Genomic DNA, 13328 nt, shown 5'->3' with positions numbered 1-13328 from the left:
CCATACTGTCATTCATTTATGTTGCAATGAAGTTAAACTTGAGTCTGTATCCAACAACAGAGTTGTCATGTAGTGCGTCATTCTCCATAACTTAGTCATTTTAATAGTAGACTAATATAGATACAAACAGCATGTGTTGCATTCATAATAAGGCTTATTTTTTGTGGCTGTAGTCGTTTTTGTTTTTTTGGGGGTGGTCCGACGGGGCTCTTTCAACATTTTGGGTTGCTGACCCCTGCTCTGACCCTTGGTCTTACCCAAATGCTTGCTTCAACCTAAGCAAGAGTTTGAGAACAATCCTTGTTGTTTGAATCACTTGTCTTGGAGTAGAGATAGTCCAAAAACTGCCTCCAGAACTGAGTTTACTCACCATGGACCCTGAAGCGGTCGCCAGCCAAGTCCTGGCATGAATTCCTGTTACATGACCACCTGGCAAACACCCAAGAGACGTTTGGATAATTGGTTCCAAGTCCATGCAAGGCTGAACTGGGATTACACCAGCAGAGTCCGCGGTCCACCTCACGTAAGGACAAGCCTCATGAACTCTGCTTAAAAAAAAGGGGACGTTGAAGTTAGTGTAGCAGACGTGTGCATGGTGTTAGGGTAACCGCAATGGAAGGGAGGCTAACACAAACATGTTAGCATTCGTTACTTGAAACATTAAACTTGGTGTCTGTGCTCAAAATTCAAAACTCTTGGGGTTGGTGCTTATGTTATGTTTACAGCTAGGGTTGTTCAACTGGGTCAAAATCGAAACTCCGCTTATTCAGGGATACTTGCTAGGCCTACTTAAGCCCAAAGCTGTTGGTGCATGGGAGGAGCCGTTCAGCAAGAAGTTCCTGTGAACCCCCCACCCAACCAGATTTGTACCCCCTCCAAGGTTGGCAGCCTGTTGGACCCATCAAAGTCAGATTTCTGTTAATGTTCACTACTGGTGTGTGCACGACCTACCTGCACTCCCGGTTAGTTACCTCTTGTCGTAAACCCTGCGGAAACTTCTGGACCTGATTTGAACCTGGTCCAGGTCTATCCATAGAGGGAAGAGAAGTGACCTCAGGACATAGCGGTGAAAAAAAATAAGCGTGGTGAACAATGCTGCAAAGGACGTCAGGGACCATGTGTGCTCGGCCGTATTGATTTGTTCCGATTGCGCGATTCCACCAGGGTGTATCTTGGGACTCGATCGAACGGGTCCGTCTCGCCCACGCTGCCAGGGCGCTCCTATAAATGGCACAACGCCGGCGGATGAGCCAGTCGGGTCCTTCTCGCTCTCGTTGGCAACCATGAAGATCCTGCTCTCTGCCGTCCTGTGCCTTTGCCTGTCCTCGGCCTGGGCCCACCAGTAAGTCTTGTCTTTTTATTAGTAATTGGCATTGTTTTAATGGGAACCTTCTAGGCTCCTTTTTAAAAACTTGAGGCACATTTCAACCCTTAGCCATTAGCACAGAGCAGCATGCCATCCACAAATGTGGCCTTAGTTTTGCAAACTTTCTAAACCAATGTGGTTTTACACGTGTGTTCGTTCCTAACGTAAGAGTTTGACAAGTCCTTTTTTTTCCTCCCATAGCCATGAACACCATTCAGGTAAGTCAGCCTCCAACACCTCATCATCAATGAATCCTCTTGCAGCTAGTCCAAACCTGGACAGTTTGGCCTTAGACTTGAGTCAGTGGAGTCCAAACATCTGAGGCTCAAGCAAAACGCTGGCTGGGTCTTGACTTTCTGGTCTTTGGTCTACAGCCAATTCGTATTACGGCCATCTACTGGACTGGGGTGGAACCTTGCAAGTGTCGTCCAATTTCTTAGGGGACAATCTCCACTTTGCACTCCACTCACCGAGGGCACTTCCCTATGGAGGGACCTCACTGGAGGGTTCTCAGGGCCAAGTGAGAGGAATGGGATTGGGCCTTAGATTCCCCAACCCGGGTTGTGAATCACTGACTTTCCGCCGCGACGAGATTATCATGTGCTATCAGTCAAATTATAAGTCTGGACTGTGTCTGATCCTGACTGTGCCGAGAGTCCAAACCCCAGAACCATCTGGCCTTAGTCTTGAGCCAAAATCCAAGCGCCAGGGGTTCAGGCAAAACACTGGTAGAGTCTTGACTTTCTGGTCCTGGGTTCCCCGACCAGGATTGTGAATCACTGACTTTCCACCAAGTCAAGATTTTCATCTGCTATGGGTAAAACGTCCAGTTTAACCAGCAGCCCTACGGAGAACAGCAACATGGGCCGGCCCTTTGATTTGAAAAGTCTCATGCTGATTGGCTCAGCCCATAATCATGAACCGAAACGACATTTAGAAGCATACAATCTTGAATTCAAGGATGTTTTGAGGCCCTTAAAAAAGTTTCGGATCTGAGAAAATCGAAACAGTTTTCTTCATCCTTTCATCTAAATCTTATATGACCAAAACAAATGAAAGCACAAACAGGCACCTGACCACCAGAGGTTGCTAGAGCTGCACAAAGGAAAATCAGGCCGTAGAGAAATCCCCAGATTGTCCAAGTATTGATTGCCCCTGGTAGCTCAGATTAAGAAATCAAACAATTTTCAAGTTTCCCTGATAGACCAAATTCCAAAAACGTCCACAAGGGGACCCCCGAAAGCCGGCATACCAAAGTAGCCACGTCTGGATATTTGCTCTATTTTGTGGTCTTCCTGGGTTGTTTCTGGTCTCAGGTCTAAGTATTTTGCAGAAGTTCCGGACCGCTGTCTGGGCCTGGAGATGGACGCGGTGACAGTCAGCGAAGAGGGAATGCCTTTCTTCTTCAAGGGCCACTACCTCTTCAAGGGTTTCCACGGCAAAGCCGAGCACATCAACGGCTCCTTCCCAGAACTGGACGACGCCGCTCATCCTCTGGACCACCTGGACGCCGCCTTCCGGATGCACTACGAGAACGCCTCCGACCACGACCACGTCTACTTCTTCATCGTAAGCGCGAAAAAGATGATCCAAATTGACAGATTTATGACCCAAGCTGAGCCTTATCAATGTTTTGTGTCCCTCCAGAACGACAAAGTGTTTGCCTACTACAAGCACAAGTTGGAGGAAGGCTTCCCTAAGCCCATCTCTGAGGTCTTCCCGGGCATTCCGGACCACCTGGACGCCGCCGTGGTGTGTCCCAAGCCGGACTGCGAGGAAGATGAAGTCATCTTCTTCAAAGGTGGGCTCTTGAAGAGTTTATTTTCCGGATCGGTTCTGTTTATCCCAGTCACGTTCGTGCGCTCCTGAGAATCTGTAGGTTCCCTCTTCCCTCCTCACAGCTGCGTCACTTCTCTGAGCTCCCTCCTATCACAACTCTCCCTCTTCACTTTATAAAACGATGTCCCCTTTGGTTTCTTGCTAGTTTTTATCTTCCTTGTTACATTCGAAGCACTTATGTGTTTGCCCTTTTTTTTTAAATCACGGTACAGAACCCTTGCCTGCCCTTCCGGATCACGAGTCTCGCCTGACAAACTCTTTGACCGTGTAATTTGCTCATTGAGTTTACCAGACCACCGACCCCTCATCTTGTACCACAATTGTTGCCTCGCTATCTGAGTTCCCATCAACTAAACCCTGTCCTAACAAAGACTTGCCTTACTTACACAAATCTGTTTTTCGCAGAGCATGAGATCTACCACTTCCACGTGGGCAACAAAGCTGTTGAACACCGCGAGTTCAAGACCATGGCCAACTGCACCTCTGCCTTCCGATACATGGAGCACTACTACTGCTTCCACGGACACCAGTTCTCCAAGTTCGATCCCAAGACTGGCGAGGTCCATGGCAGGTACCCCAAAGAAGCCCGTGACTTCTTCATGAGGTGCTCCAACTACAGTAAGTCTGAGAGAATCGAGAGGCTTCCGAAAAGTGTCCGGGACATAACGTTCTTTGGTTCGATTCCGTCGCAGGCGAGGAAACTGACATGGTGGAGCGCGAGAGGTGCAGCCACGTTCACCTCGACGCCATCACCTCAGACGATCACGGGAACTTGTACGCTTTCCGAGGTGAGCGGTGGACAAGCTAGTGTAGCAGGCGTGCGCACGTTGTCATGGCAACTCCAATGAAAGTGAGGCTAACGGGTTAGCAATCGTCACTCGAAACATGAAAGTTGGTGTCTGTGCTCAAACTAAAAAAACTCTTAAGTTTGGTGTTAGAGCAGGGGTCAGGAACCTTTTTGACCCAAAAAGCAATAAAAGGCAAAAAAATGTTTTTAAAAGAAATTGAGAGAGCCACATCATATAGTTTCAGACAAAATTAAAAAAAAAACTGCCAAACACGCTCTCTAGACAAAAGCTAATTCTTCAGCACATTTTATTTCACTGTGAGTCATTTTATGATTTAATCAAATGTATGAAAGGATAATAAGGCCAAATCCTGTGTCCCAAATCAATGTAAACATGCCATTTACAATCTGTCTTCCACTTTAAGTTAAGAGTGTTGAGGCAATTTTTTTCTGTGAAATTTGTCCCTAATAACTGTTTCAAAACAATGTGCATGCAAAGTTCTTTAGTAGAAATGTCACAAATTACTGCAAACAATAGGCATATCGTAATATTCACTTTCGGTGGAGACTGCGCTGAGCGAGAGAGAAAGAGGGAAGTGCCTTGCGCTGTGTGCAGGGATCCGCCCACCTGCACTGCTCACCCAATCAAAGTCGTTTGCCAGCGTTTTTATTCATCAGTTTAAATGGTTTCTTATCGAACTTCTGCATGAAGTTGCTTCGGCTTTATATGGACCAATATAGGGATGAAATCACTTGACTTTGGAACGCCACAGAGAGATGTGCAATAGTTACATTTTATTTCGGAGCCATACGTACTCATGAAAAGAGCCATATATGGCTCCCGAGCCATAGGTTCCCTACCCCTGTGTTAGAGCAAGGGTTAGGGTTGGAGTTAGATGTGGAACTAGGGTTTGAGCTAGGTTTAAAAATGGAGCTAGGGTTAGGGTCATGGGTGTGACCAGCCTGTTTTTTGGGTGTTCAAGCATCCCCAAAAATTATAACATTTTTGAAACTATTTTTCTTAATAAAGGACAAATGGGCAAAAATATGGTGAGAAACGCAACAAAAAAACAAACAAAAAGGAAAACAAAAATGTGAACACACACCATCGAAGATGCCCCACTGCCTTGAAATGGTTCAATCCACTTGATTCTTAGCACCGCTCTCATACCCCTCCCCGCTTCTCTTTTGCTCGATTAGTATCACTTGCGGCATAGCGGCAGAGTCTGTGGAGTCTCCGGTGTATTACAGTGAGAGTATACAAATGGGAAGTGAAACTTCTGAACCGTGTTGATTGATCCTTAATCACTTTAAGTGAAACGAAAAACAGCTTTTTCACCAGTCAGACTCTGAGTGCTCAGCACCCCCAAAGCTCTGAACCTAAAATAGCCCTTGGTAAGGGTTGAAGTTCGGGTTGGGGCTAGGCTAAATGTTGGATCAAGGGCTAGGGTAACAGCTAGAATCCAATAGGGGACGTTGCGGTCTCAGTTTTGACTTTGGTGTCTACCGTCCTTCTGGTTCCAGGGCATCATTTCCTGCAGCGAGACGGCAACAATGACACAGTGAAGGCCAACACCATCGAGGCTTCCTTCAAAGAACTGCACAGCGAAGTGGACGCCGTCCTATCCTATAAGGACAGCCTATACATGATGAAGGTGTGTTTGGTTCACCGGTTTTCGGTGTCCTTGGTGATGAATTTTGAACGCGTGGTGGCGGTTCTGTCGGCAGGACAACGACCTGTACATCTACAAAGTTAGCGAGCCTCACATTCTGGAGAAGGACTACCCTAAGAGCGTAAAGGACGAACTGGGTGTGGAGGGACCCATCGACGCCGCTTTCGTCTGCCAGGACGGACACATCGCTCATGTCATCAAAGGTCAGCCATTTTGAAAAAGGCCCGTTGTACATGGTCCAATTTCTGGTTGATCCTGAGGTTTTTCCCTTCTCAGGGGACCACATCTATGACGTGGAGCTGACGTCGGAGCCCCCTCGCGTGGCCACCAATGAGCGCCCCCTTTCGCTGATCAAGAAGGTGGACGCTGCCATGTGCGACCCCCACGGGGTCCGTGTCATTGTGGGGAACCACTTCTACCACTTTGACAGCCTGCATCTCTTCGTGGCCGGAAAGGCCATCCCCGAACAGCACCGGGTCTCCATGGACTTGTTTGGCTGCGACCACTAAAGGGCAAAGACCTCAGCAGAACCCCCAACCCCAGCTTGACCCCTCTTTTGATTTTCTACACTGATGTTGTCAATAAAAGTGAGCAGAAGCACACTTGCCTTGCTCTCCTTCCTTTTGGCCGCTAGAGGGCGTTATGACCCAAAACAATAATGATGGGAATTCCGTCTCTATTTCGAGAAGCGGCTGTTTTGGCTTGGCTCACTAAAATGAGCGGTTCTTTCGGTTCCCAAAGGGCTCTTCAGATTTTTTTTTGGCTTTTATCCATAGATTACCTACTATTGTGTACCATAATGCATGAAATTACTTCAAAGGGGGTCAAAATAGAGCAAAAAGACAAAAAAATAAAATGATAATAGGGAAATAGATAAATAAAAGAAAAGAAACTTGGGTGGAAGTACAATAAAATAAAAGATAAAAAAGAATGAATGAATGAATGAATAAAAACTTGATTTCCAACATTATAAAATAAAAACAGGACAAAAACAATGACTCAACAACAAAAATAATGTTAACATAACATGTTCCCTACCCCATCATCTTATTTATTACATTTCACAGATAGCTCCTCTTTTGTGTCTGAATATAACAAAACCTCACAGACATACATATTACATAAGTTGGAAATTGTTAGGAATTAAACTATATTTACAACTGTAGCGTTTACCAAATTGTTCGGATTAGTTATCTGACTCCATTAACCAAACACAAACTTTATTCTCCTAACAATGCATGCTCGTTTTCTTAATTTTAGGGAAACATGAGACAGGCTTTTCCACACGAGGACAGATTATTTTTCTTAATTTATTCTTAAGTAAATTCTATCGAATTTTGACGAATTAGTCTAATTAGTCTTGTCGAGCTTCACATCTCTCGTTCTCCGATCTGATCCCCTGTCTGTCTTTCTTTTTGACACGTCCGGGCATCGGCCACCCCCCATGGGGCGTGCTGACTCCTCCTCCCATGGGCGCACCACCGCCTCCTCGCCAAAAGACGCCGCCATGTCTGAAGGACTCACAACAAGAAAGCTTATCAGAAACCTTGTCTCCTTTTTCCGCGTCAACCCTTGTCCTTGTTTTTCTGTAAACATAATTCTTGTCCAGGCCACACTGACGCCAAGCCTTCCCCGTGAAAAATCCCCACTGCATTCACCAAAATTTAATTTGTATTATATTAAATCCCTTATAGTCAATTAAATAAAAATTCCTTCAATATTAATAACTATAATAATAAAAATAGTCACATGTGTCATATACTAATCATCGTAGTACCCATCTATTAACGTTATAATGCTACTAGTCACTAAATATCATTGTGACACCAATGATAATAACAACAATAGCAATAATAACAGTTATATTATAGTAATAATAACAATAACAACAAGGTTAACTATAGTTGTAAACGCAATATTTCCAATCTCTCGTATCACTCATACCCCATTTTCTTCATCTCTGTATTCTCCTGGTAATGTTTCTTTGTATTTAAATTTGAACACGTGAATAATTGGACATTGTTTGATCTCGTCTTGTAAATTTTTCCAAAGTTTGACTCCACATACAGACACACACATACTTTTCCTGGTGGTTCTCACCTTTGGGGTTTTGAATTAACTACAGCCCCCTAAGTTATAACTTCCTTTTTTCCAAGTGAATAATTTTTGGATGTTTTCTGGCACTATGTTTTGTTGACCTTAAATAGCAGTTGTGAAGAGAAAAATGTTACTTAATCCACTTTTAATGATTTGGACTGCAGGAATAAAATATTAGTATGATCCCAGCATCCCTGCGACCCTACTGAGGATAAGCGGTGCAGATAATAGATGGATGGATGTTACGGCTATGCTATCAGGAATAGCGACTTAAGAGTAGCTCGCTGTTGTTTCAGCCGCCCTGTTTGCTCCACGTGTGATACATTGATACCATAACTATGGTGGGTGTGGCTTAGCGCTCTCAGTCGGATCTTTTAATTGGGTACTTGGGTCCCGATAAACATCTGTTTAGATGTTTATGTATTTATTGAAATTGTATTGAACTGCACATTAAGGAGTATCGCTTTGATGAATCTACCTTAAGAGGGATGGGCGCAGCCAGGCTGTATTTTCCCAAGACACAACACAGAAAGTGGTACCCCTAACAACCCTAAGCAAACGGTGAACTGTGAAATGTTCTTGTACCATCAGGATGGCACTTTTAAATCTTCTTGTGCATTTGACAAATCATTTTTTTAGCAACAACACCGTTGTTGTTTTTTTTTTAAGACAGACTTGTTGCAATTTGGTTACAAAGTTGGTGTTACTATTTTGGGTGGACCCAAATGCAGAGAAACATAAGCAGAGGCTGGGGTGCTCGAAAAAAGGAGGATGTTTGATTAAAAAAAAACAGAGAAACAAAGAAACAAACAAGCAATCATCTAAATAGACATAATATTGTCTGAACTCAAAACAAAAACCAAACCTCACGTAGTAGTGGGAAACCAGGTTGGAACTAGAAAACGGGGTAGTATAGTATAGTATAGTATAGTGATAATGACCCGACACAGAATGTTGTTTAAGCAGTCCTTATAAAAGGTGGGGGTACTCAAAACCAGTTGTGGAGAGATTAAGAACAGTCCGTCACACTCCACAGCCGGTTGGGTGTCCTCTGAGGAAAGCTGGCGGGACATATTCTGACAGTTGCGGTTGTCTGATATTGTGAGGCCATCCTGGAGTCACCCGACAGACAGGATTGTTGTGTGATGTCATTCTTGTTGCCCCCCTCGTGCCCCTCTGTGCCCGCCAAACTGGTGCCAGTCAGCCCGTCCAGATGCGCCACAGCCAGGCACAAAGCCGCTGTTGTGCTGCCGAAATGCCGTCAGTGCCCGTAAGAGACAGCCTTTTTTCCTTACAAAAAGCAATGGCAACAGCTGGGGATTGTGCGGGCATGGTCAGGGGGGGTTTCGTCTTGCTTTTCAGCGCCACGTTGGCATGTGTCAGGTGACCTTGCATATGTGGCGTTGTGCCCCCCCAGTGGAAATCCTGAACCCCGGGACGCCCGACCTGCACCTGATGAGGTCTCAGGAGTTTGGGCCCTTCTCATTAGCAAATCTTTTTAATGGCTTTGTTAACTGTGTTTCTTTTCTACGCCAGCTGAAACCCCCTTACCCACCTCAGAACTCCTCACCCCACCCACTCCCTAACAGCCACTAATTGTCATCATAAGGAAAAGAGAACTGTCACAACTGGAGAACAGACTGCCGTGTGGGGCCACTTCAACCACCAGGGACTGCAAGAGTTGCGAGGAAAATACGTGGGGGCCCCAAGAGGACACCAGGACACGCGCCACTGTTGCTGATAAGACCCGAGAAACAGGACACCTAAGAGTAAGCGTCCTGAGGGTACAGGGGCAGTCTTCTCTGAAACAATAATGCCGCCAAAGTTGACGCAGGTCCATAAATCATCAGGATAAAGTACTACATCGTTACAATTAGTAAGTTGACAGGAACTGAGGTTTCAAAGCAAAAACCAAATTAACAAACCGACGAAAACAATTAAGTGGTCTCAAAATTTCAATATAAGGAGCTGGAACAATGAACTTTAGGTTTGTTGAGTCATTAGGTGCAGGTGGGCGTGCTCCAGCCACTCCATCCAGGTTGGTTCCCTCTGGGGGCGGCAGTAGCTCAGGAGGTAGAGCGCTCTTCTTGGGATCAAGGGAGCCCAGTTCGAATCCCGGCTTGTCCGTGTTGCATGTCGAAGTGTCCTTGGGTAAGACCCTGGACCCCTAATACCCCCAATAAGCAGGTTAGCGTCTTACATGGCTGCAATACAAGGCCGCTATTGGGAAATGTGAAGCACACTGTAAAGCGCTTTGGGAAGTCATTGACTTGAAAAGCGCTATATAAATGCAGATCATTTCATTTCATCATTTCTAAAGTTGAAAATGGTCGGACAGATCTTGACATTCACAAAGGAACAGAAAAGATACTGGACAAGACTCGATAGACCGATTAAAACTCTGGCAAACAATGTTAACACAAGGGACCTTATCGGACCTTGCATCCACTGGGACCAGGCCAAACTAGAGCAGTCGGTCACCACAAAGCCATGTGGTCAAATCTTGATAAAAGAGCGTTTTGCTCCGTCAACAGCTTTTAAATTCTTTTCTTGGCTCCAAAGACTTTTTAGACATCTGCTGGGCATCTTGCCATGAGTGTTTGGTTGTTATGTCGGCCCGATAGGCTGCAAGGTCAACTGGACTTATTTTCGGAGCCAAGCTGCCATGTTTTCTCCTTCTATTTGGCACCTTCAACACAACGCTGGTGGTTCAGGTCCACCAGGACTCGCACACAAACACGCACAACAACAAAAAAACATCAGAAAGTCAAAGAAAAGTTAAAAAGAGGGAGACACAGGCTGATATTTTCTTGAGCTGTGTTCAGGCCACGATCTTGTTTATTGTTTGGTCCTGGTCAATCTCCAATGCCTGGTTTAAACCTCTTCCGTTTGCTCCCAGTCTTTCTTTTGGACCTGTGATTCTGCCGACTGTTCCAGGTTAGTTAGTGCAGCATTTTGGCCCATGTGATTCAAGTCAAGTCATGTATATCTGTATGGCCCTTAATCACAAGAAGTCTTCAAGGGCTGTACAGACTACAGACTATTATTAGACCATCCCTTGATCTAAAACTTACATAAGGGCAAGGAAAAACTCAAAAACCTCCGCATGAAGAAATTAAGAAACCTTAAGAAGGGGCGGCACATGATGTAATCCCCCTTCCAGGATGACCAGGATAAAATAGATGTGCAGGGGCTGGTAAATGAGGAGCTATCAAAATGACTTTGTGTCTTCTTAAGTCAGTCACTGATCACCTTCTTCATTAGCATTATTTCGTGTCGGCCTTCTGTCTAGTGATTTAGCTTCTGGTAATTTTTGGAGGTCTGGTTCTTGGCCTTGTCTTGGCAGTGTTTGTCAGCTTCTATTGGATCTTTTCTTTACTTCTTACACTTCCTTAAGTCCTTGACTGGTCCTGTTTTCCGTCCTCCTACATGAGTTGCTCATTGTCTTGGTCAACGGAACTGCCCTAGACGGGTTTGTGATACGAGTACGGGTTAAAATCCTGTTTTTGGCCTTAAGACGTGTCACATTTGCTTCTTGTCCTCTGATTTTGGTCAATGTCCAATCCCTGGTTTGCTTCTGGTGGAAGTCCTTCAACTTGCTCACGACCTTTTTTTACAGCCCTGTGGTTCTTCTGACTGGTCCAGTTCCTGATGAGATTTCTGTCGCTGATTTTGGCACACTTTTTTTAGACACGGAGACCCCTTGCTACTTCACGCTTCGGTTATTGCTGGTTTACTCCTTCGCAGTGACCCCTAAGAAAAAGAAATCCTAATCACCAGTGATTGCTCCATTGTTTGTTATCGCGTCATGGAATTGATGAGGTGGCGCCAGGAGAGAAAGATAGAGCAAGGCTGCAAGACTGGCCTAGTGCTACAGCTATGCTAACAAGTCTCTTAAGACACTTATGCAGAATCTGGCGAGTGACCTGATGCTAGTGTGCAGCTATCCAGCCGCACTCTGAAAGAAGAAGCCCTCCAATTTTATGCTGCATAATGACAATAAAAACAATTTATTTAACTGCAATTCTGTATTCGGTTTTTATTTTTAGAACTATAGTTGTCTTTTTGTTGGTGTTGTATTCTCTCAGTCAGTAAGAACTTCATCTTGAGGTAATTTGTCCCTTGGGGGCTTTTATAAAAGGCCAACGCTACTACGCGGATTTTCCCTTTTTGCTTTCATTCTGGTCCCCGTTAACCGCAATAATTGAGGGATCTCGATTGTGTTTGTGTTGCTCTCTGGAATTGGACGTATCCAAGTGCACACACAAGCAATTTTTGCAGGTAATGTTTGAGTCTGATTCCGAGGCAAGGTCAGGGATTGTGCTGGTTCCAGATTCTGCGAAGACGTTCTATTGTTTGTCAGTGCTGTCAAGTTGACGGGGGCTCCCGGGTCACGTCTTTTTTGGCGGTCACCGGGTCCGGAGGGGCGGCGGGCCGAGCCCATCTGCTCTCAAGTGCCCACATTTACCTGCCACGCTCTTGGCCACCGGCCACGCCGCACACAATGGCGGCTACGCCACACAGACCACAGGCGCACAGCAGATGTCCGTCAACATTCTTGTCTATGTAATTATGACACACAACACCAACACAATGACACACACTCTTTGATTTATGCTGGCGATTCCTTCAAATCAGAAACTCAGAATAGTAAAGTGCTGGGACCAGTGTTGGGAATAACGTAGTTATTTTTTCAGTAACGGGGTAATCTAACCAATTATTTTTTCCGCATTACAACGCCATTACAGTCACTTATGGTCAAAAGCCACGTGCTACTATATCATTACTAATGTTTGCATACAAGCAGTCCAAAAGTGACATTAGAACGCAGCAGCAGGTACATGTCAAGGAGTAGAAAATGCTTTACACTTGCACGATTTACGGATCCCATAACCGTCGAGACACCAAAAAAAGATAATATACCAAAGTGCTAAATAATAACTTAAGGATAATAGTATAAAATTAAATACATTAAAACCAAAAATGAAGATCTGAATCATCCACTGTCACTATTGCACCATCCCTTTCTCAAGTTCCATTGTCTTAGAATTATTCTTATGATGCACTTTGAGGCCGGACAACAAACACTACCTTTTAGATATAGCTATTCTAATTTCCCATTACGTCTTTTTTTATTTTTTATAATAATCCGAATGGAAAGGCAATATTTATCGCTAGTAGTCCTGTCATGTTACTCTGGACAATAATCTAATCCTGGGAGTAATGTCAATAGGCATTGGTGGTTCAGTGGTAGAATTCTCGCCTGCCACGCGGGAGGCCCGGGTTCGATTCCCGGCCAATGCAACTTCCTTTTGGTCACCCCTCTCGAGGGATATGACTAGGGTAGATTGCAGATAGTTAGTTTGACTACAAGTTTCCTACAGCAATCAAACACACAAGATTTTGATAGATACCTTATTCATCCCAGTAGGGAAATTCACACTTCCAGCAGTCTCCTTTGTTGTTTATTAACAGGATGGCCTCGGGGTGCTTTGTTGTAGTTTAGCCACAGCGGAGTGGATGACGTCACATGCTAGGCCAAAAGTTCGCCGTCCCTGCAGCAGAT

At 44.9% G+C, this 13328-nt stretch overlaps 1 protein-coding gene and 1 non-coding gene across 2 annotated transcripts; both read left to right on the top strand.

Annotated features, from left to right (window-relative positions):
• The first annotated feature begins 1189 nt into the window (after positions 1–1189).
• On the top strand, positions 1190–6267 carry hpxa (hemopexin a). The gene is made up of 9 exons (XM_088352631.1): positions 1190–1342; positions 1568–1584; positions 2700–2935; positions 3014–3167; positions 3611–3823; positions 3898–3993; positions 5517–5647; positions 5721–5868; positions 5942–6267. Exons 1-9 carry the CDS (start codon positions 1284–1286, stop codon positions 6172–6174), a joined length of 1287 nt encoding a protein of 428 aa, XP_088208757.1. The 5' UTR covers positions 1190–1283; the 3' UTR covers positions 6175–6267.
• Positions 6268–12995: 6728 nt separating this feature from the next.
• Positions 12996–13066, top strand: trnag-gcc (transfer RNA glycine (anticodon GCC)). The gene has a single exon. It is a non-coding gene; the product is annotated as a tRNA-Gly (tRNA).
• The last annotated feature ends 262 nt before the right edge of the window (positions 13067–13328 follow it).

This window comes from Urocampus carinirostris, chromosome 14, assembly GCF_059441175.1.
Source record: "Urocampus carinirostris isolate Australia breed hairy pipefish chromosome 14, RoL_Ucar_1.0, whole genome shotgun sequence".
Taxonomy (NCBI): Eukaryota; Metazoa; Chordata; class Actinopteri; order Syngnathiformes; family Syngnathidae; genus Urocampus; species Urocampus carinirostris.
This window is presented reverse-complemented; position numbering and strand designations above follow the sequence as displayed.